This window comes from Lissotriton helveticus, chromosome 3_1 (assembly GCF_964261635.1).
Source record: "Lissotriton helveticus chromosome 3_1, aLisHel1.1, whole genome shotgun sequence".
Taxonomy (NCBI): domain Eukaryota; kingdom Metazoa; phylum Chordata; class Amphibia; order Caudata; family Salamandridae; genus Lissotriton; species Lissotriton helveticus.
In genome coordinates, this window is record NC_136061.1 from 2034800267 (window position 1) to 2034823684 (window position 23418).

The window sequence follows — 23418 nt, forward strand, 5'->3', positions numbered from 1 at the left end:
GTTGTGATCTCCGGAATGACATTGTGGTATCCACTTAGATGTCGCCTCTACGCGCTGACGTCAGTTCTTTCTTTTTCCGCGTCAACCAGCGCAGATCCGGTGAGAACAGTATTCTTAGTCTTTTTTGACTAGAGTTTTTTTTACTTTTGTCGACTTCTTTTTTCGAGTCATGTGACTCTTGGTGCACGGAGGGATGTCACATCAACGGTGCGGCTGCAACCCTTGTGACTCCTGTCACAAGTTTGTCGTTTACGGTCCCACATCTCTGGTTCCTAGAGCGCGATCCGACACAAAGTGGTGCTCCGACTGGCGGGCCATGAACCCGAAGTCTATGCGGGAGCATTCACGAAAGCTTCTGGAGGCACGGCAGTCAGCTCCGCGCCACTCGAGGTCGCGGTTGAGAGAGAGAGGTCGGAGGACGGGCCGCGGAATCACCACCATCACTCCTCTTCAAAGTCTTCGTCTTCGGGTAAGTCGAAGCTCAAGAAGGCGAAAAAGCACAGTCCCTCTTTGCCTTTTTCCCGTCTGTCAGCCGATGGGATGCAGGATGCAGAAGGTCGTCGTCCTTCGGCTCTGCCCGCGGAGCTTGTTGAGTTGGCTCCCAGCCTCCCTCCCTTCCCTGGAGCCAGAGCGACCCCAGCTCAACTTTGTACCTTTTACTAAGCCCTCCACTCCATCTTTGGGCAGCCCAAGTCCGCCGGCGCACCATCAGGCCCCGCGGACTTGGCTGCGGTTTCTAGGCCTTCAATGCCGGCGGCTCCGGCCCAGGCCCTGCAGGGTCCCCAAGGATCCAGGCCTGGATCCAGATCGGCGCCGGTCGACCGTACGACACCTCCTCTGGCGCCGATTCCATTGTCTACATCGCCGCCGCCGGTTGTGTCCCCAGCCGGCGTTGACCACGGCCTCTCCCTCGTCATGGACACAGAGCCGGACCGGTGTCGACCGACACTGATACCGACGCCAACCGGTACTTTTGTACACCAACATCAGAAACCATGCTCATCCCGCCATTCCTACTAGATGGTAAGGGCATTGGATTGGTTTTTAAGGGGGTCGCTAATGGGCGATTGGGATTTGTGGGGTTACACAGCACATTATGTATTGATTCAGAGGACCGAATATTTCCCCCCCCCCCAAGGCTATGATAGAACCAAGGTTAGACACGACAAACAGTTCAAGATTAGTTAGTTTCTCCTCGATTAGTGACAGTCTTTCACAGATTGGAGATAGGGATGTTGTAATAAGGGCCCCCATTCTGGCCCATAGGGGCTCTTCAATTTCAAGCACTGGAACGCCAACTAAATCCATATTTCGAGTGCCCGATGTAAGGAAGGTAGGCTGAGGCTCAGTTATCGTTGGCGGTATTGGAGTTGCCGACTCACCAGTCCTGGTTGTTTTTGGCATCTTAGCATTTTTTTTGCCTTTGGGGACCCCCTCCCCGTTTCCTCTTTGTAGCCGGCTCTGGTAGTGTTTACAAAACTTGAGGCTTTGGTTTGGGCACAGACCTTGTAGCAAGACGTGGTAGGGTGGGGCATTCTGTGCCCTCTTAGACCAAATCAACAGGCACAGGGCTGGATGGTAACTCCATGATTGTTGAAATGTGCAGCAGTTCAGTTGGAGTCTGGCTAGAACCTCCTGCCGAGTTTAAGGGATCTGGGCCTTCGGCCAAACAACGTTCTGGCGAACGTGCAGACATCAAACCGCCCAGTGAAAAGCGTTTTGATACCCCGCCTCCGAGCAACCTCCCTTCTGCCAATAAACTAACTGCTCCAGGCATATCTTGGGACTACAGCTCCCGGTGCAGACTGCAAATACTGCTTGCGATTGCAGGCCCATCAGGCACTGCTTACATGTCCTAGGGTGCAAACTAAGGTTTTGCTATGTCACTCCCTTGGCCCCCGGGAACAAGGAAGACATGTGGGAACCCCCAAAATAATCATGTCCTTCCAGACAACCGTTGCCATTCTATTGGGTGACTGGCGACTCGAGTACACCGGTAAACTCTACTCCGCCAAGGTGAAATCTTTTTAGCCGACCTCTGCACTCCAAACAGAGCGTGGAGTGGCAAAACTCCACAAACTGTAGCACCCCAAGTAATGAGGAAGAATTCTGCTTTCTGACAAGTGAGCTTTAGGTTTGCCGATTTTTAGCAGTGTCCAACAGGATTGGAGTTGAGCTAGGTTTATACGAAGGTTGTGAATATTCGGTACCCATGTTCTGGTTACTGGTTGTTTCTGGTTGTCATCTGCATGTTAATGGCTAGAAACGCCTGTTAACTGAAATTCAAGTGCAACATCCCACTGGAGTACTCTGGGTGAGTGCTAGTATAGATCCCTAAGGTAAAGTATTGCAGCTGATCCACAAGTGTATTTTCTAGTCTTCACTGATTGTTGTCAATTGAAAACATGAGAAACTACTCAGGTGGACTGTGGAAACACAAGAAGCGTTTGGGGCTGTGGGTTGAGGATGTTAGATAATCCGAGGACATGACATTTGTTGAATGCCACAGAGTGGTTTTGTAGAATGAGCTAACAAGAATCCTTTGCGTATTTAAGCATTATTTTCTGTAAAAACAAATGTGTACTCTCCACTCATGGTAAAGAATCTACCATGAACGCATGATAACGGAACATGAGCAGCTCTTTACAATGCTGTTGTTTTTCTACTTCTATAAGTCTGAAATAAATCCTCATATCCAAAACTGACGCATTGACACATTGCGTGCTTAAATATAGCGCCAATTGACGGATTCACATTTCGAGTAATTTTTGCTGAAATTTAGTCTAATTACACCAAAGCAAATGACATGCTAATTATAAGGTTTATTTTGCATAACTATGTTTCCGATACACATTTTCTTGCTGCACAAGGAGGCTACTTCCAGAGCTGGTGAACCCATCCATCATATGCAGATAAAATAGGCATTGGCAACGCCAATGGGTCTCGCCTATTTTAGAGCTATTGGTTTGGTAATGTGTTTTAGCCATGCTGTACGCCATTGTGGCTGGTGTTCAACATGGCTAAATGTTAGTGGCATCGCATGGGGTGGGGTTAAATTGGGGTAGAGTGGAGTGAGGTAAATTGGATTGGCGTACATTGGAGTGGAATGGGGTAGATTGAAGTGTAGTAAATTGGGGTGGAGTGGGTTGTATTGGGTTAGACTGGAGTGGGGTAAATTGGATTGCAGTGATGTAGATTGGAGTTGAGTAGGGTATATATCGGAGAGGGATGGAGTGGGGTAGATCGGGCCAGATTGGAGTGGTGCAGCTTTGAGTGGGATAGTTTGGGGAAGAGTAGGATGAGGTACTTAATAGTGGTGTGGAGTAAGGGATATTGGAGCGGAGTAGATTGGGTTGGTGTAGGGTGGAGTATATAGGAGCCGGTAGATTGGCTAATTTGGTGTGGGATAGTTTGGAGTAGCGAGGGGTAGATTGGGATGGAGTTTAGTGGAATAAATTGGAGTGTAGTAGATATTTGAAGGAGTAGAAGGGAGTGGGGTAAATAGTTGTGTTTGGAGTGGAGTAGATTGTGATAGATTGGAGTGGAGTGGGGTAGAGTAGATTGGAGTGAACTGAAGTAGATTGGGGTAGAGTGGAGCTGATTGGGTGGGGTGAAGATGAATGGGGTAAATTGGTGTGGAATAGATCGGGTAGATTGTAGAAGATGGGGTTTTATAAGGAGCGGATTGAGGTAGATTGGAGTGGAATAGATTGTGGCAAATTGGAGTGGAGTGTGGTAAGTGGTGTTTATCAAAGGGGCGTAGAGTGGAGGGCTGTGGCATGTCATAGAGTGTGTTAAGGTGGAGGGGCATAGAGTGGAGTATAAATTCTGATGTATTCTGAAACACCTGCACAGTTCATTTTTGTTGTGTGCTTGAAAAAAAATAACATCCTACAGCCGTTCCTATCACATGGATACCAAACAGGATTGTCAAATAAAGTAATTCACTTTGAAGTCAGAACAAGAAAAGTATACACCAAGCTCCCTCGGAAGACGGAGCCTGACATTTGACCTCTGTCTTTGAATGCACACAATTGTGGCAAGATAAGACCAATAATTTGAATGCCTGTTTACAGAAAGCGAGTGCTCGAAAGGGTACAGTAAACAAGGTATTGCTCCACATGAGGGACAAAAGCAAGCTTGATAGCCTAAAGCAAATATTGCCAGCAAATAGAAAGTAAGCAACTGTGAGTTACAAACCACAAAGCCAATAGTAAGCAATGGGCGAAATGCATTCACAGGGAAGTTTTCACAATGCCCACAAGATGCTGTTGGCAAACCATACATCTATTCTGTCGGGTAGGCTTCGACTTAAAAAAGATGCTTGTGATTGCTACTTCCAGAAGAGTCTTTGTCATCGCTGTTTGGGTTAAATGGTGTGATCTGGTTGAAAATAATTGAGTTTCTCTCTCGATAAGAGATTCAATAGTAATTCACTTTTATTAGATGCTTCCTTGTGTCAATGGACGACTACAGTGGATTGTGTAACCTAAAATGCAAAAGCATATTCTAGGTCATGTTCTTTTTACAAGTGTCTAAAGATATATAAAATAGCCCTGTGTTAAAGAGCAATCCTCCCCTTTGCAGGGACGAGCATGCGTTAGTGAGACACTGTTGTTAACAAAAAGGACTTGGAGTCTGCCCGTTGCTTAAGATTTGTTGGCTTGCGTGGCACTTTTCTTTACAGCCTCGTAGTTCACGCCAGACGTAAGGTCATTTCTGTTCCTCTCTGTGGAGTAGGAACCAAGCACTGATTGATTCAACTTAATCAGTGCCTGCCCACTGCAGCCGTGATAGAGGTACTATTTTTTTTATTTTTTACTTTGACTGTCCTGCGAACAGTGGCCTCTGACTGGCAGAAACGTGCCATCAGGACAAACAACATTGAAAAGATTTATTTTCTACAGTTATCTGTTATTTGGCCAAGTCTTCTTTTCTCACTTTGCCCTAATGTTTTTCTTTTTGTTTTGTTCCTGGGTGTTGGTCTCAAAAGATGAGAATTGTTTCTTTCTTATGTGTAATTTCTGAAATGATGCTTTAACATATAATCCTGCAGGACACCTCGATCCACCCCACCCCACTCCAGTCCAGTCCACGCCAATCCACTCCACCTCACCCCACACCAATATGCCCCACTCAATCCAATCCACCCCAGACCAATCTAATCCACCCACTCCATTCCGAACCACTCACCCCAATCCAATCTACTCAAATCCATTCCACTCCAATCCTCCCAACCCAGCCCACTCAAATCTACTCCCATCCAATCTAAAATAATCTGCTCCACTCCAAAACAATCTGCCCAACTCCAATCTTTCGCACTCCAATCTGCCCCACTCAAATCCAAAATTATCTACACCACTCTAATCCAATCCACCCCAATCCAAACCATTCCCTCCAATCCATACCAATCCAATCCAATCCACCACACTCCAATCTGCCCAACTCAAGGTTGTCCCTTTACAAAATAATCTCCCCACTCCAATCCAAAACTATGTGCCCCACTCTAATCTTCCACACTCCAGTCTGCCACACTCCAATCCAAATCAATCTGCTACACTCTGGTCCAAACCAATCTGCTCCCCTCCAAACGAAAACAATCTGCCCCACTCCAATCTAATCTGCCCACACCATTTCGCCCCAATCTACTCCAGTCCATCTCACCTCAATCCACCCACTCCATCCCAATTTGCCCTACTCCTACCCACCACAATCCACCTCACCACAATCCACCTCACCCCAATCCAGCTCACTACAATTCACCCCACTACAATCCAACCCATTCCCTCCCTAATCCACTCCTCTCAATCCAAAACAATCCACCTCTCTCCTACCTGCCCCATATAACAATCTGCCCCATTTCAGTCCAAAACAATCTGCTTCACTCCAGTCCAAAACAATCTGCCCCACTCCTATCCAAAACGGCCTGCCCCACTTCAGTCTCCTAACTCCAATCCAAAACATTTTACTCCATTTTAATGCAAAACAATCTGCCCCACTTCAATCCAAAACAATTCGCTTCACTCTAGTCTGCCCCACGCCAATCCAATCCACCTCACCACAATCCACCTCACCCCAATCCACCTCACCCCAATCCACCTCTCCCTAATCCACCTCTCCCTAATTCACCTCTCCCCAATTCACCTCTCCCTAATTCACCTCTCCCTAATTCACCTCTCCCTAATTCACCTCTCCCTAATTCACCTCTCCCTAATTCACCTCTCCCTAATTCACCTCTCCCTAATTCACCTCTCCCTAATTCACCTCTCCCTAATTCACCTCTCCCTAATTTACCTCTCCCTAATTCACCTCTCCCTAATTCACCTCTCCCTAATTCACCTCTCCCTAATTCACCTCTCCCTAATTCACCTCTCCCTAATTCACCTCCCCCTAATTCACCTCCCCCTAATCCACCTCTCCCTAATCCACCTCTCCCTAATCCACCTCTCCCTAATCCACCTCTCCCTAATCCACCTCTCCCTAATCCACCTCTCCCTAATCCACCTCTCCCTAATTCACCTCTCCCTAATCCACCTCTCCCTAATCCACCTCTCCCTAATCCACCTCTCCCTAATCCACCTCTCCCTAATCCACCTCTCCCCTAATCCACCTCTCCCCTAATCCAATCCACCCCACCCTAATTCAGTCGACCTTAATCCAGTCTGTCCAATCAATCCCACCTGAATCCAGTTCACCCCACCCCTTTTCAATCCAGTACACCCCCCACTGCAGTCCAGTTTACTCCAATCCACCTAGGACAATTAAATTCACTCCACTCCAGACCTCTATACTCCATCCCATCCCACTCTAATACACCCCAGTCCACCCCACCCCACTCCAGTTCACCCTACTCCAATCCACCCCACCTAAACTAATCCACCATACTTCAATCCACCCCACTCCAATCAAATCCACCCCACTCTACTCCAATCCACCCCACTCTCCCCAACATACCCCACTCTAGTTCAGTCTACCCCTCTCAATCCTAGCCACCCGACGCCAGTCCAATCTACCCCCTCCAGTCTAGTCCAATCCACCCACCTTCTCGCCAATCCATTTCACTCCAAACCACACTACTCTAATCTGATCCATCCTAATTCAATTCGCCCCACCCTAAACCAATCTCATCCACTCCACCCCAAACCAGTCTAATCCACTTCACCCCATTTCAATCCACCCCACTTTTGTCCAGCCCACCCTCTCCAGTCCACCCACTCCAATCCACTTCAGTCTATCTCACCCTACCCCAATCTACTCCAATCGACCCCACTACCTCAATCCACTTCAACCAACGTCAATCTATTCCAACTGACTCCACTCAAGAGCACTCCACTGTACTCTGCGGCACTGCACTCTGCGACACTGGACTCTGACACCCTGCCACTGAACCACTGTACTCTGCTTCCCTCTACTCAACTCTACTAGACTCTACTCTCCCTACTCCACTTTGGGACACTCCACTCACTAACTTTTAGCCATGGTGAACAGCAGCCACACTGGTGAACAACTTGACAAAAACGAATTTCCAAAGCCAATATCTCTAGAAACCTATTGACTATCTTAATAATTGTTTGTACACTGTTTAGCCAGGTCAACGAAGGCTGGTGAGGCCTCATTTTACTTTTCAAAATAAAGGTCCTTTGCGTTATTTCCAGGTTGCTTTTCTCATCCAGAAAAAGTCATCCGTTGAAATGAAAAACCGACTGAATACTTCCCATGTCCGTAAACGCTCCCTTTAAAAAAAAAAAAAAGTTTTTTTTTTGTTAAATAATTTTTATTTAGGAGAAAGAGCACCAAGTTAAAACATTACATAACTCAGAGGATATATAGCAAGAAGTAAATAGAAGACAATACAATCTATTTGGACAAGAATAATAAAGAGAGTTCATGATGCAAATATTATAATAAAATACGAATATATAAGAAGAAAGAAATCATAAGGATAAAAAATCCTAACATCGTAATAAAATAATGTGTTCTAGAAAAAATCAGAAAAGGTTATAGTATAATTATATATTTCTTTTATAAAAAGGAGAGAGAGAGAGTAAAAAAAGGTAGAAGAAAAAAAGATGGAAAAGGGAGTAGATAAAACAACAAGCATTTACAATGCAACGGTCTCGCCTTTGCAAAAGTTAGAGCTATTGGCATTGTAAATGACAACATTTTTATTTATGTGTTGGTTTTGAAAACAGATAAATAAGTGGCAATGTCATTTACAATGCCAATAGCTTAATCTTTCGCAAATGCCACACACAAACACACAGAGCCCCACACTCACACACAGAGCCCCACACTCACACACACAGCCCCACACACACACACACACACACAGCCCCACACACACACACAGCCCCACACACACACACACACACACACACACACACACCCACACACACACAGACCCCCCACACACATAGAGCCCCCCACACACACAGAACCCCACACACACAGCATCACACAGCCCCCCACACACACAGCCCCCCCCCCCCCACACACACAGGGCCACACACAGACCCACACACACTCACACACACAGCCACACACACACACACAGAGCCACACACACACACACACAGAGCCACACACACACAGAGCCACACACACACACAGAGCCACACACACACACACACACACACACACACACACACACACACAGCCACACACACACAGAGCCACACACACACACACAGAGCCACACACACACACTGCGAGGCACACACACCCAGAGCCACACACACACACTGCGAGGCACACACACCCAGAGCCACACACACACACACACACCCACACCCACACACACACAGACCCCCCACACACATAGAGCCCCCCACACACACAGAGCCCCACACACACACAGCATCACACAGCCCCCCACACACACAGCCCCACACACACACACAGCCCCCCCCACACACACAGGGCCACACACAAAAACACAGACCCACACACAGACCCACACACACTCACACACACAGCCACACACACACAGAGCCACACACAGCCACACACACACAGAGCCACACAGAGCCACACACACACACAGAGCCACACACACACACACAGAGCCACACACACACACACACACACACACACACACACACACACACACACACACACACACACACACACACACACAGCCACACACACACAGAGCCACACACACACACACAGAGCCACACACACTGCGAGGCACACACACCCAGAGCCACACACACACACACACACACACACACTCTGACACTCCAAGCCCACTCAAATAAGCCACAGTGCAAAGCCGACACCATTTAGGAGGGACACTGCGTGTTCTCGTAACCCCCTCCCCCAAAAAATTGTCTAAGTTCTCACTGAGTCCCTCTTTCTCCATCCTGAAATTCAAATGCAACCAAAGAACATTTGCCATTTGCTTTGTAATACAATACCATTAGCAAAGCAAATGGCTTTAACTTAATCAAAGGCGCGACCTATTGCATTTTCAATGCTTGTTTTTAATTAGGTGTGATCTTGTCCACACACTCAATGGCCTCGCTCCCATTGTTGTGCTCAGGATCACAGTTCCCATATTTGTGTATGCAGTTCGACCGCTGGCTAAATTAATTTGTTTTAATAGACTTGCTTATTTACGGTAGGCGATTCAGTTAGTGGTGTGAATTCAACTTGGCAGGCATGGAGGTAATACTCCCATATCCTTGGATTGCCTGTCTTTTCCCACTTTAGTATCAACCCTCAACTATCCTCCCTCAAGCGCAAACATGCTCCTTGTTGTAATGGTTAATTCCTCTCTTCTTTCTTCACATCAATGCTCTCTCTTCTGTTCAGCCTGCATGGCTGGAGAATGATGTATGATGTCATGGAATGTTGGTGTGTGAACTGGTGGGTAGCGTCAGTTGGATGATGAGAGGCTGAGCAGTGGGAGACTGCTCCTGGTGGGGCTATACACCTATACTTCAATCTTATTTTAATCTTATTTCCTTCTTAGTTACATCTACTATTGGAACTTAAATAAAGAACTAATTGGAACTACCACCTTGTCTACAACTTGGATTATTTATTTAGAACACTCCCCTGTTCTCTTCCGCATATGACAACAACATTTGCATCAGTTTCAGAGACTATAGAAATCCCTTCGTAGTCGTTGATGGACAGCTGGCTGGCCCAGGGTATTCTTGAGTTGCAACTGACGTAGGATAACGAAATGAGGCTTGTTCTGGGAGCACCTGGTGGAGGTTTCACACCCTTGCTCCTATTGAATATACCCTATCCGGAGTCCAAAGCCCGGAGACCCCAGGGGCTTATTTGAGGACTAATCCTATAAATAACCCAATTTACATTCCAAATACATAGTTCATGCTTGAATCTAAAAACAAAATCAGAACCTTTCTCTGGGTTCACTTTCCCTTGTACCTGGTTCAGCTAGCTAAGTGATCTGAAGAGACTGTAGGGACATGCTCACGGCTGGAGATTCAGCTGAACTCATAGGCCCTGCTCTGAGCACGGATGGCTCACCTCCTCCATGGTGCTTCCCTGAGCTGCCTCATTGTGAACTGGCTGCGCAGTAGCAATGGGGCTGTGGCCAAGATCTCCTAATTCCTTTATGTTATCTAACCGTGCAGGCACTCTACATGTAATCTTTGTCTTCCCTGCACGCACTACCCTTAAAAGCACTCTCCAGGTACTCTTAGCTCCATGTAAAGCACTATTTTCCCGTACAGGCACCCTCCAAGCAATCGTACCTCCCTGTACATGCAACACTCTTATCTACCGGTACAGGCACTCTCAGCGAACTGCACAGTATTGTTATCTACCTGTAGATGCTCTGTCCAAGCAACCTTAGCAGTACTGTTATCTGCTTGTGCAGGAACTCTACAGACAGTCTTAGCTCCCCCCTGCGTGCACTGTTTTATACACTCTCCGGGTGCTCTTAGCTCCATGTGCAGTGTTGTTACCTACCCGTACAGACACTCTCCATGTGCTCAGCTCCATGCACAGTACTGTAATCTACCCGTACAGTCACTCTTCGGGTACTCTTAGCTCCATGTGCAGTGTTGTTATCTACCCATACAGGCACTATCCATGTACTCAGGCCCATATACAGTGCTATAATCTACCCGTAAAGCCACTCTCCATGTACAGGCACTCTCCAGTCAATCTTCGCTCCCGGTACAGTACTGGTATCTATCCGTACAGGCACTCGTAGCACTCTGTACATTATCATTATCTACCCTTACTGGCACTCTCCAGGCAGTCTTAGCTGCCTATACCGCACTGCTCGCTACTTCTGACCCACTCCCGGTCCTTTACCCCTTTCAGTCCGCGCTTAAAATTCAAACAGCACTCGGTGGCTCTCAGTGCTTCATGAGGTACAGCCCCTCTCTCAAGAATGTTTCAAAGAAAAACGTTCTAGTGTTATTTCCTTACACGTCTTTCAAAACGTGAGAGCAGGGAAGACAGGCAAGATAATAACAAGGGTGATTGTGAGAAGCCCTCAAGTCCTATCCCTCACTCTAACTCATCCAAGCAGAGAGTGAAAACACGAGCAATGTAAACTTGTAAATAAAAAAAAACGAATAAAGTTCTGCAGCAGTGCTTCAGTTCTCCCCCATGGCCACTTCACTGCCCTCCTGCACTTACCGGCTTAGGCATTTTGTAGTCCGGGGTGGGGTCAGCCGGTACAGGGGTCCCACGCTCTGCACCCCTCTGGCAGCTCTGCGGAGTGGTAATCTCATGTACTTCCCCAGCGGAGGGTCTGGCTACACCCATGCGCGCATGCCATCCTTCCGCCGTTGCCTCGCGTTCCCGGAAACTATTAGCTGCTCTCGGCGCCCCGGCCGACTCCCCAGCTCCCCGCCAGCCGCAACTTTTGCAACAGACACAAGTCGTCTCTGTTATATTTCAATACAGGTCATTGTTTCCTAAAGTAGCACACTAATCAAGGAGCGACTTGGACACGGAAGTGTTGACCTTGAGATTCCTTTAGCAGACGCAATATTCGGCAACAATGCAAAATATACAAGAAAAAGCCACGAGCGGATGGGGGAGCAAAGAAAAACAGACTCTTGAGCACGGCACAGCCCGAAGCAAAGAGCAGCGGAGGGGGAGCCTTGCGCCGCCGCTGCCCTCTTCCACTACGCCACTTCCAACTCACGGAATACAGTCACGGAGGGAGCCACGCGACACTTGCCTCTCCTCCCCCACCGCACAGCCAAAAGTCCTCCAGGAAAATAGGCAAATAAACAGAGCACGGTGTGCCTGAAACGGGGCCGTGCTCCGAAATACAGTAAAAAATAAAGCACATATCAAATACAGTAAAAAAACAAAGCACATATCGTTTTGACTGCCCTTCCCCCACTACGCAGTCAAAAGTCCTCCAGGCAAATAAGTAAACAAGCGCATTTGTCTCTAAGCCCCTTCCTTTTCAGACTGGGGGCGTGTTTTTGACTGTTGTTTACAGCCTAGAAAGTCAAAAACACACCCCCAAACTGAAAAGGACGGGGATTAGATTCAAAGAACGTCACTGGGACCTCTTCTCCAATGGCTGGCCACCGTTTAGGAGGCCAGCCAATGGAAAAGAGGGGCGGGGCTGAACCTCGCTACTCCAAGTCATTATATCTCACCAGCGAGACTGCGCATGTGCACAGCCTACGGTAGCCGAGACCTAAAAATGGGTATTATAGGAAAGATGAGTGATAAAAAAAGGAATCCTCCATTATCTTGGCTTTCAATGCAAGTGAATGTAATTGGTCGGAACTGAATTTCCCGGTTTATTTTGAAATGCAGAAGTTAAACTGTAAGGAACAATTCTTACACTCGAATGCTTTTGAACTTGCTTTTGAACTTAACAGAGAATGCGACCCCCAGCACGAAGCTTTTACATCGGTTAGTTCCTTACAGGACATTATAAAGTTGATGCGAATATGGAAAGCCCTAATGTTGTAGTAACATTTCTTTTAAATTGACGCTTACCTCATTTGCTAAAAACATTTTTGTGCAGATAATAAAATCTAGGATTTAAATCTGCTTTCTCATTGTCGCAACCAGGCACCACAAATGCTCCAGTTTAGTAAAGCAGCGGCTATAAATCTTATTTCTTCACCTGGAAATAATTAAATAAATCATCCTTTTTGAAGTAGTTAAATTTCATTTTCTTTTTTTTTCCAGTTTCCAAACGTGCAGCAATGTGAACATAAAAATATTCTCACACTAAAAACAGTTGTTTTTAAGACTAATCAAACCAAAGTATTTTAGTACCAGCAGTTGTAAAATGTAACTATATTTTCCCTCCAGATAAATCGCGAGAGCTGGTGTTCAGTAGAACCTTGTCCAGACCCTCAACTGCTGGAAAACAAGAACATAAATGAGTCTACAGGTAAGCAACAAACACATGTAGTCTCGGTGTTTCAATGGGAAAAAGTAAGATAAAATGTTACGGTATGCCTAAATATTGTCTTAAACGCATTTCATTGTATATTTTTGAGGCGAAGAAACAATTTCTTACTTACATAAGATGTTCTTATTAACGTATTAGAGATTTGTGTTTTCATGTAAACACACCCCTCAATAGGCAATATGCTAATTAAGAAATGTTTGTCTTCGTTAAGGTGTACATTTTTACAACAAAAACGTATTTTAATATGTGGAACAAATGTATATGTAGGAGGCATGCATTGATTCCACTAACGACCTGTTTACCTTAAAATAGCTTTGTAGCTACGACTTTTACAGAGGTAATAATGCGAAGACCAGTGCCCTAAATGTATATTTTAGTAGACTATAAATTTCTTTTTTTTTTATATATATAGCAACGCAATATTATTTTCTTAACATTTTCTTGTAAAGTACAAGCAAGTAAGCTGGCAGTCCATATTACCGTGAATGTTAGGATGTCATGCTTGTGACGTCTGTGAACAGGATTGTGTAGGCATTCATTCCATTTCTTCTGATAGGTGGACAGTATCCATAGCTTATGTTTGCTTAAAGCAGGATTGCTTCATATGCAAGAAACTAGGAGTTCACAGTTGGTGCCTCTTTAAGAGGTGGCTAAATAGGTATATTACATTCTATAGACATTTATGCTGGTAGTTTGAAAAGCATAACAATGTGGTTGAAAGAAACTATGCCTTCTAGATTTTCAGGATCATCGATATAGCAAAACACACTGTACAGTAGGGCATATTTTTGAATACAGCTAAGAGGAGATCTGTTTTTTTGTGAACCATTTGCATGGTTCATAATTTGAGCATTTGTGGCTAAAGTGCGAATATGTAATGTACTATTTATTTAAGGTCTCAGTGATGTGGCGGAAGCAGCGATATGTTGCAAAGATGTCCATTAAAATCGGTTTTGACCTCTTCTGGAGAAAGAGTATTTATTTTTATTTACACCACATAGTAACGTCACAACACTTAGGCATAGATTCTCATAATATGCCTCAAACACTGTGAGCTGAATACCCTGTAGTTATGCAAGAGCTCAGAGTATTTCAATTTAGTGCTTCGATGTAGTGGCTCATTCAAAATGTGATATGACCTGCCAGTGTTAAGATGTAACAGCCAGGGAAGTCTTGAAGCACAAATAATGCAAGATCAAATCTTTAGTTTACTGCTGATTTGCTGGCATATGTTTCTTCTGAGGGGCTTGGATTTGCTACAGCCGCCTACTTATGAGTATACAAATTTGTTTTAATTAACTTAAAAGTACAGTCTTTAAAAGAAACTTGTTATACATCTGAACTGTCTACCGGTGTGTCTTGGGAGTACCTTCTTGAGGCATATTGGTATACAGGAGTAATCTTAAGGGACTTGTGGTGAAATGCTCATCCAAATTTATTATTTTGCTGCTCGAATTCCTTTCAAGAACAGGCTTTTGCTATAATTCATACTATACCATTATGTTTTGGTAGTGCTGAAAGTAAATTCAAGTAAACTGTGTGTGGGATAAGGCACACAGACACATGTTGGATTTACTATTAACTTGTCCACAGAGTCCAGTCTGAACAGTAGGCCTGTTGCCAGGGTTTTAGTTTCAGTACTGCAAAACCTTTTCTTCTATAGTTCAGCACTAAGTACGTATTTTACTTGAGCACTCTCGTATCACGTGATACAGGCATTTCTGTTCAAGTGTGTGCTCTTTTCCTATAGTTAAACTCTGCATTTAATTCTAATAGAATACACTGCATACCAATGCTACTTACTACTATTGGAAGTGCCGTACAATCTTAAGTTCTCTGGTATTAATTCATCATAATGGTTTTTTAAAAATCCTGTTATCTCATGATTTCACTCTCTTCCTTGATATTGGCAATTGTCCATCTCCAAGTGAGGTTTACCTGAGTATCTCCAAATTGAGTTACGTTTTTTTGGGAGGGATCTCATTGGTGAAAGGTGCCTGCTGTTTAGGTGCTTTCCTCTCATAGAAACCTCAGCCATTGGGACGTCTGTTGGTATGGCAGTTTAAAAGTTGTTCCTAGTGTATTGTGTTGATGCTAACTCTGTCTGAATGTATTCCGATGTTCCTCACCTGCCACAGGTATTTCGGCTGTGATTATTACTACATTACTTTTTTAATGGGCAATGTTGAGGTTAAGATACTCCTGTTTCTGTTCAGGTAGGATTATTCCTTTGAACTTTTTCTTCCGAGGTGTATGTGCCCATAACATAATTCTGTTTACTTTGATTTATTTTGATATTGATGTGGGCATTATACCAGTCAGTAATATCATATGTGATTTGATGCTTGTGGCAACGTTTGTTACGTCCCATGGCCATTTTTTTAAATTGTTTTCAGAGCTGTCTGAAAAGTCACCTGCATGATGTCATTTACTTCCACCCTGAGTGCTCAACTATACTGTTGTCTGCATCCCTAATGCTGATTTTTATTGTCATACTCAAACACAGATCATACGTGTGAGCCGTAACATAGACCCATCTCTAGAATTGGCATTTTTTTTTATTGGACTGGGAAGGGCACCCAACGCACTTCCATCATAGTGGTGGAAGGCTACTGCTGTCACCTAGAGATAAGCACAAGAGCGGTAGAGGCATCATACTGTATAGTGATCAGTAGGAGTAAAAGATGTGCTTTTCACCCTATGTCACTGGCGTGAGGTCTGCAGGCTCATTCACCTTAATTCCACCTTGGCCTACATCTGTTAGAGGTAGAGTGCTGTGCAGCACAGGAATGGTGACTCTGTGCATGATGTGTGTTCCTGGGAAGGGTACAGTACAGGTATGGAGTAGTGCTGAGCAGTGCATGTATGGTTAGTGCATGTACCGAGTGTGCATTTACCTTCGAAGAATACATGAGAGATGTAGTGCTGGGTAGCGCCTGTGCAGTCAATAGCATGTGCTGGGTATATGTGCATTTGCGAGAAGTACAATACATGAACACTGAAGTTTTGTGCAGCACGCACATGTGTGGTGTGTGCTGTCAGTGTGTGTGGTTGCAAATAGCACACCTTGGTACAATATGGAAAGACTGCAGTACTGATTAAGTGCACACAGATTTAATGTGTATTCTCTATGTATGTGTGTCTGTGGTGGCACAATACATGGAGGTGACAGTATTGGATGGTGTGTGTGCTGTGTATGTTCACTGAGGGCAAGTGTGTCTACAACAGTATATCATATGAAGGACCTTGGGTTCCAGGGCCGGCTAGAAGGGAAGATGGCGGCCGGCTAGAAGGTCCGGTCGGGAGCTCCATTACATCTCCGTGACTGACAGCAAAAAAACCTATTCCTATCGTCCAGATTAGCTTCCTAATGGAGACCACAGCAGCACAACTACCCTTAACAAAGCAATAAGCGGTATCGGTGGCTCTCTGACGGCCGTGCATGCAAAAAAAAAGGAAGAGAACTGAAACGGGGAGGCACTTACACGAGTGAGCGAGCGGCGTTGGCATCAACAGCGACAGCGTCGGTGATCGGAGAGAGGTGAACGGCGGCAGTGGTCTGGGAAGCTGGGACTCCCCTGAAAACCCCCCCTGGCGATGAGAGACCGTGACTTGCTGGGTCCCAGAGATTTTGACGCTGAGGTCACCACGGGGGTAGTTCCTCACAGATGGGCAGCAGCCTTGGGTGCGCGACGTGACTGCCGAAAAGTGCAAGGCAGAGTGTGTTTCCTTTTCCGGAGCAGGAGCGGCAGCGAGAGCAGCAACGGTAGCGGCAGGTTAAGCGCACAGGGATCTCGGCCCAAGCTACAGTGGTTCAGACAGGACTGGCAATTTGGGCAGTGTCAACGAACAGAGAGACGTGGTCTCTCAAAAGAAAAAAATAACTCCGTTTCTGACCGGCTTACAGTATTTTACCCCCGAAGGAGAGCAGATCGGGTCGAGGAGTCAGGGAATCACGAAGACTTCTGGAGATAAAGAAAGGAGGACGGATTTAAGTTCCTGCTGTAACCCCATGAACCAGGTACGAGGGGAGGAGCAAAGTCAGGGGGGGATTGCTTTCGATCTAATTGAAGAGTGTAAGGGGAGTGACCAGGGGAGTGCACCGAGAACAGAAGTAAAAAATGCTGCTTGCATAAGGGAGAGTGGTTCAGAGGCACCAGATTTCTTTTCAAAAAGAACAGGAAAGAAGGTAGTGGGGAAGGACCAAACAGGAAAACAAGAAGTAGAGGAAGGAGGCAAGGTAAAATCAAGCTACTGCCTTAGAAATAGGCAATTCCCCAAACAAAGCTTCTCACAGCCATCAAAACAAGTGACTACCGACACAAACACAAACAAAAAAAAGTAAAAAGTGCCTCTCTAATCGAGAGCGTCAGCCCAAACCTAGATCAGATAAGGCTGGAGCCCTCCCCGATCATAAACTTAAAATCACACCCTCGCTGAGATCTTTCTTTAAAGTGCAACAACCCCCGCGATTAGAAGAAAAAAGCTCCCTTACCGTACCGCCCCACATTGAAGAACAACCTGAAAGTCAGAGCATCAAACCTCCGAAAATGAGCACAGAAACGACTAGTAGTGTACGCCCGCAGAGTGAAAGGTCAGAGGATCCAGAGAATCCTCCTCAGCTAACCACAAATGAACCGGGTGCAAGCGCCTCTAACTGTCCCCCCCACAAACCTTCCTCGAACAGACAGGGAAACTCATGGAAAGCCTCATGGAGAAGGTCCTGGGAGAGATGAGAGAGAAATTCATGGTATCTGAGTCCAACCAGGCCAAGATTCAAGAAGTCTGCGAGACCTTAGACTAAAAGTTGAATGCTTTAGGGGACAGAGTATCTGCGGTGGAATCTGAGGTGGTGTCCCTCAACAAAAAAGTAGACTCTAACCAATCCGAAATCAGGAAATTGAGAGATTCAAATAGAGCCATTAAGGAAAAACTAGAGTCACTTGAAAACCAGGCACGAAAAAACAACCTTAGGATTCTAAATGTGCCACAAAACTTGGAAGGGCAAGACCTAAAGAAATTTATCGTCTCCCTTCTTGAAGAATATTTCCCCTGGTCTAAAGATACAAATCTGAGCGATGACATACAAAGGGTACACCGAGACCCATTCAGAAAGAGCAGAGATAGAAAGACTCCAAGAAAAATGTTAATACATTTCAAAACATACACACTAAAAGAAAGACTCTAAAGTGAAGGCTTAAAGAGCAGCTCACTAAAGAAAGATAATTGGACCTTCAGGATTCGCTCAGATATGTCTAAAGCTACCCAGGATAGGCAGTGGGAACTAGGACAATACATGGCAGAACTAAAAACCCTAGGAGCCACGGTCCAGATGAGATTCCCCGCCGCTCTGAGAATCATGTGGCAGAACAAAACGCACAACATAAGAGAACCAAGGGAAGTAGAAAACTTCATACAACAGATAAAGGAACAGCTACGGTCTAAAACATAAATTTAAGATAGGAACGTAACAATTTGATGAATAATGGAGCTCGAAAGGGCGAACATACCGAAAGAATTTCAAATTTTATCATGGAACGTAAATGGACTCAGAACTCCAAGTAGACGTAGGAGAATCTTTGAATATTTAAAATCAGTAGATAACGAAGTGATCATTCTTCAAGAGACTCATCTACTGAAAGCTGAATGAGAACAAATAATAAAATCCTTGAACTGGGTGGATACTTACGTTACCAACCAAAATTGCAATGTTGAAGGTATCGCAATACTCTTTAAAAAATCGCTCAATGTAAAAGTCATTCATAAAGCAGTAGACAACAAGGGCAGATGGGCCGTAGCAAGAGTACAAATTCATGACAACAACTTTACTATAGCTGGCTACTATGGACCAAACACTGATGATCCAAATCCCCTACAAAATCTATATACAGAACTTCTAACAGCATCTGATCCAATAATTTTGGGAGGCGATTTCAATATTATAATGGACCCTAAATTAGATAGATCCCCACCAGGAAAACATTTCAACTTATCAAAAATGAGAGAATGGCTAGGCATACATAAAAGAGACCTGGAACTGATCGACATATGGAAAGAGAAAGGAAACAAGGAACATCCCTTTACACTACATAACAAAAAACTAGGCCATAAGTCCAGAATAGACTACTTCTTGATTATTAAAAATCTGCACAACAACATCAAAGACCTAGTCCATTTGCCAGAACATTTGTTCGATCATTCGGCAGTGCAACTAACCGTACAATCAGAAATAAATAAACCTCAATATAGATGGACAGTGGATCGCACTCTTTTTCTGGACCCAAAAATAAGGGAAGAACTGGGCATAACCTCAGCTAATTTCTTTGAAGATAATAAAGTAGGCACCTCCAATCAAATAACCTGGGACAGTCATCAGAGGTAAACTCATAAGCCTAGGGGCTCATAAATCAAAATTCATAAAACAAGAGGGTCAGAGATAAGGAAGAAAGTATAAGTCAACTGGATGTGCAGATTAACGCAGAACAAAACTTGGAAATAAGAAATACCTTGGAGATGGAGAGAAAATAACTAAAAGGAAATCTGGCAGACTATCTAGAAGATAGAGTGAAAGCGAGGTGGGAGGCCAGTAAACTAGCCAATCATGAGTATGGCGAGGGTTGCGGAAAACTATTGGCTTGGAAAACTAAAACAGACCAAACCAGAAACAAAATAGCCAGTATACAACTGAGCAATGAAACAGAGGTAACCTCTGATGAATTTGAAATCAAGCAGGAATTTGAAAACTTCTTCTCTAAACTGTACAGGGAAGATTCCTCCTCCTCCTCGGACCAAATAGGAAAGTATCTTGATTCTCTAAACCTACCGAAACTGTCGGAGTCAGAAAACGAAGAACTAAATGCAGAAATAACAACTGAAGAAGTAAAAACAGCCTTGAAAAACTTTCAAAAAGGGAAAGCAGCCGGACCTGACGCTCTACCAAACGAATTTTATTCAGCTTTAAGGGAAATTGTAGCCCCCGTATTAACGAAATTACTAAACAAAATCTACAGGGAAAATGGTAAAACCCCGGACTCCTGGAATGATGCTATTATCAGCATAATTTTAAAACCAGAGAAAAACCCATCAGTTTGTGAGTCATATAGGCCCATATCCCTGCTAAACTGTGATTATAAAATCTTTACACAAATAATAGCAGGGAGATTGGCACGTGTAATGCCAAAGTTGATACACCTGGATCAAAGGGGATTCATAAAAGGGAGGCAAATATCCGAAATTACACACTAACTCTTTGCTGCAATTGATATAGCAACCAGCGAAAAAAAACCCCTAACAATAGTAACCTTTGATGCTGACAAAGCATTTGACCGGGTCAACTGGTCTTTTTTAAACAGAGTTATTGGCAAATACAACCTTGGTCAAAATTTTAGTCCTCTGATAATCGAGACTTACAGAAAACTAAGAGCGAAGATTCTGATCAACGGAAGTCTTACCAATAACTTTGCGATACAAAGGGGAACGAGACAAGGGTGCATGCTGTCTCCCCTGCTTTTTAATCTGTACATTGAACCTCTGGCAGACACAATTAGAAACAACGAGTTAATAACCCCCTTTAAACATCAGGATTGGGTCAAAAAGGTGGCGCTTTACGCGGATGACCTAATGATCTTTACAGAAAACTATCAAAGTTCCTCCTCAGCAATAAACAAGGCAATCACAGAGTTCGGGAAAGTATCGGGGTACTTGACAAATGAAGCGAAAACAAAGTCTATGAGTTGGAATTCACAACAGAATACTCCATACACAAAGAATAAAATAAAATATTTAGGTATAACCATTGTGAAAGATCTTGAAAAAATCCCCCAATTAAATCTCAACAGGATTTCAACCGAGACCCAAAAACTGCTCAAGGTATGGGACAAGCTACCTCTAAACATGATGGGAAGATCAAACTTGGTAGAAAATGTCGATCCTTCCCAAATTTACCTACCTCTTTAATGTTATACCACTGGAGTTCAAAAGAGACTACTTGAAGAAAATCCAGGGAGAAATTGCGAACTTCATTTGGGCTTCAAAGGGAACAAGGATTGCCTGGAATAAAATAGGAAGGAAAAAAGAACAAGGGGGAATAGCCAGCCCAGAAATCGTGGAATACTGTAGAGCCTTCCAATTCAAGAATGCAAGATCGCTTGTGAAAAAGTATGAATTCTATCCCCAATTTCTCCAAATACTAACAAACAAAACTATTTTGTTTCGTAGACTTGGCTAAGTCCTGCACCTCAGCCAGGCTGGCCAGCTCCCACCTCTTCTCTAAGAATTATTGAATATGATAAAGGATAGAGGAGGACTTAACACGACAGATCCACCAAAGGGATACTCTATGTGGCCGGCAGAGTAAAGAAAAAGAGAGTGAAGGAATAAAAGTGGAGGTCTTAAAATTCCCCTCTGTACTCCTTACACATCCATGCGCAAAATGAGGGGGAAAAAAAGAAGGACCTTGGGTTCCATTTTGGGAAGTCCAGGCCTGATTGTGAAGACATGAGGAATAGATGGATCTCCCCAACAGATTTGTGTGTTGCTTCATTCCTGTGAGCTGGGTGAGACACACTGGAGGAAGGGAAAAACAGACTCCCCCTTTACACTTAAAAAGGGTACTCTTTGATTTAGTGGTAGATCACAAGGATGGGGCCTGGACGCATGTCAGGAAGGTATGGGGCTGATAAGTGAATTATAAAGAGCAGGCCGGAAGCTTGGGATTAACTTTTCGATGCACATTTCACCATGGCTGACATCCAGGTATGACCTCTATTCACTCCCATGGCCTGTGTTGTGGGACTATCAGCTTCGGAGTCTCTGTTATTGGGACAGACAGAGGAAAGAATAGAAAGAAGTGTACACTTCAAAAGAAGCAGAACCCCAACATTAAACTTCAAAGACACAAACCCTAAATCCCAGTTGGTGTGTGGAAATGGATTATTAGAAGGGGAGGTTAAGATCCCAAACTTTCACCTGCCAAACAGCCAAATGGCTGTGTGAGAATGGGAAGCTCTGCAAGACTTCTTTCTATGACCAGTACTGGGACCAAGGCCTGCTAGTCTCCCTGCTGGGTGAGAGGACATCATCCAGGGAAACCAAGACCACCTGCACTGTAGTCAGTAGCACCAGCACATGCCTGTGTGCCCAGACCAGTGTGCCTTGTGAGGAAGAAGAGAGCATTCGAGGTATCAAGATCCAGTGGGGAGCCCTATTGAGAGGACTCCCTGTGTGAAGACTGAGGATACAGCTGGGCACTGATCCAGTTGTTGCCCATGTACAAAATTGTCTTGGTGATCCCTGTATGCCAGGAGAGGCCCGCGTGGACTGAGTCATGCATCGATTGCCACGCAGAAACTGACCAGTCCGTCATAGCTTGTCGGGGTTGATCCAATATGAAGGGGGGGGGGGGCGGGGCACCTTTGCAGTTATTGTCCAACAAGTGGGCCAAAGACTTGAATCTACCTTAGCAGCAACTCCTGTATTCTAAGAAGGGCCGCTTTGGTTTGGGCGATCCCTGTGGACTGTAGAGGAAGCCGGGAAGAAGGTCACACCATCTCTGGGCTCTTGTATGGCACCCTTCTCCCTCTCCCACCCCATGTGGGAAAGACTGACATACTGCGTCTTTGCAGGCTAGGAGCATCTTCGTTCACTGGGGAAAGCCGGTAGTGCCACTTGGGAGAGAGTCTGCACCTGCCGGGTTACTGGCTCGTTTACTGCGTGTAGCCTGACTTCTCCAAACAGGATGAGAACTTGCAATTCCCTGCTGAAACGGTGAACATTATATGTTGCTGGAGAGGGTTAGACTTGAATCAGGCTTGTTGAGCCCCTGGGAACTCTCTGCTGAAGGTGCTGAGCACCCTAGACACTTTTGACTAATTCCTAAAGAGTCAAAGGGGATCTCTTGAGTATGGCTTACTAATAAGCAAACTCTGGATGTGGCCACCAGTGAATGGGTAATAACCCCGACCACATTGCAAGGAAAAGGGTGTTTTCTGGAATTGCCAGATAAACACTAGAGCCCTGACCTCAAGGGGATTATG

At 44.9% G+C, this 23418-nt stretch overlaps 1 protein-coding gene across 3 annotated transcripts in view; it reads left to right on the forward strand.

Moving 5' to 3' along the window:
* AKAP13 (A-kinase anchoring protein 13) overlaps positions 1–23418 on the forward strand; it is a 759080-nt gene that overhangs the window by 19278 nt on the left and 716384 nt on the right. For all 3 annotated transcript variants that reach the window (XM_078683158.1, XM_078683159.1, XM_078683160.1), the window contains exon 2: positions 13282–13363. In XM_078683158.1, coding sequence (XP_078539284.1) covers positions 13282–13363 — 82 coding nt within the window. The remainder of the gene's footprint in view (positions 1–13281; positions 13364–23418) is intronic.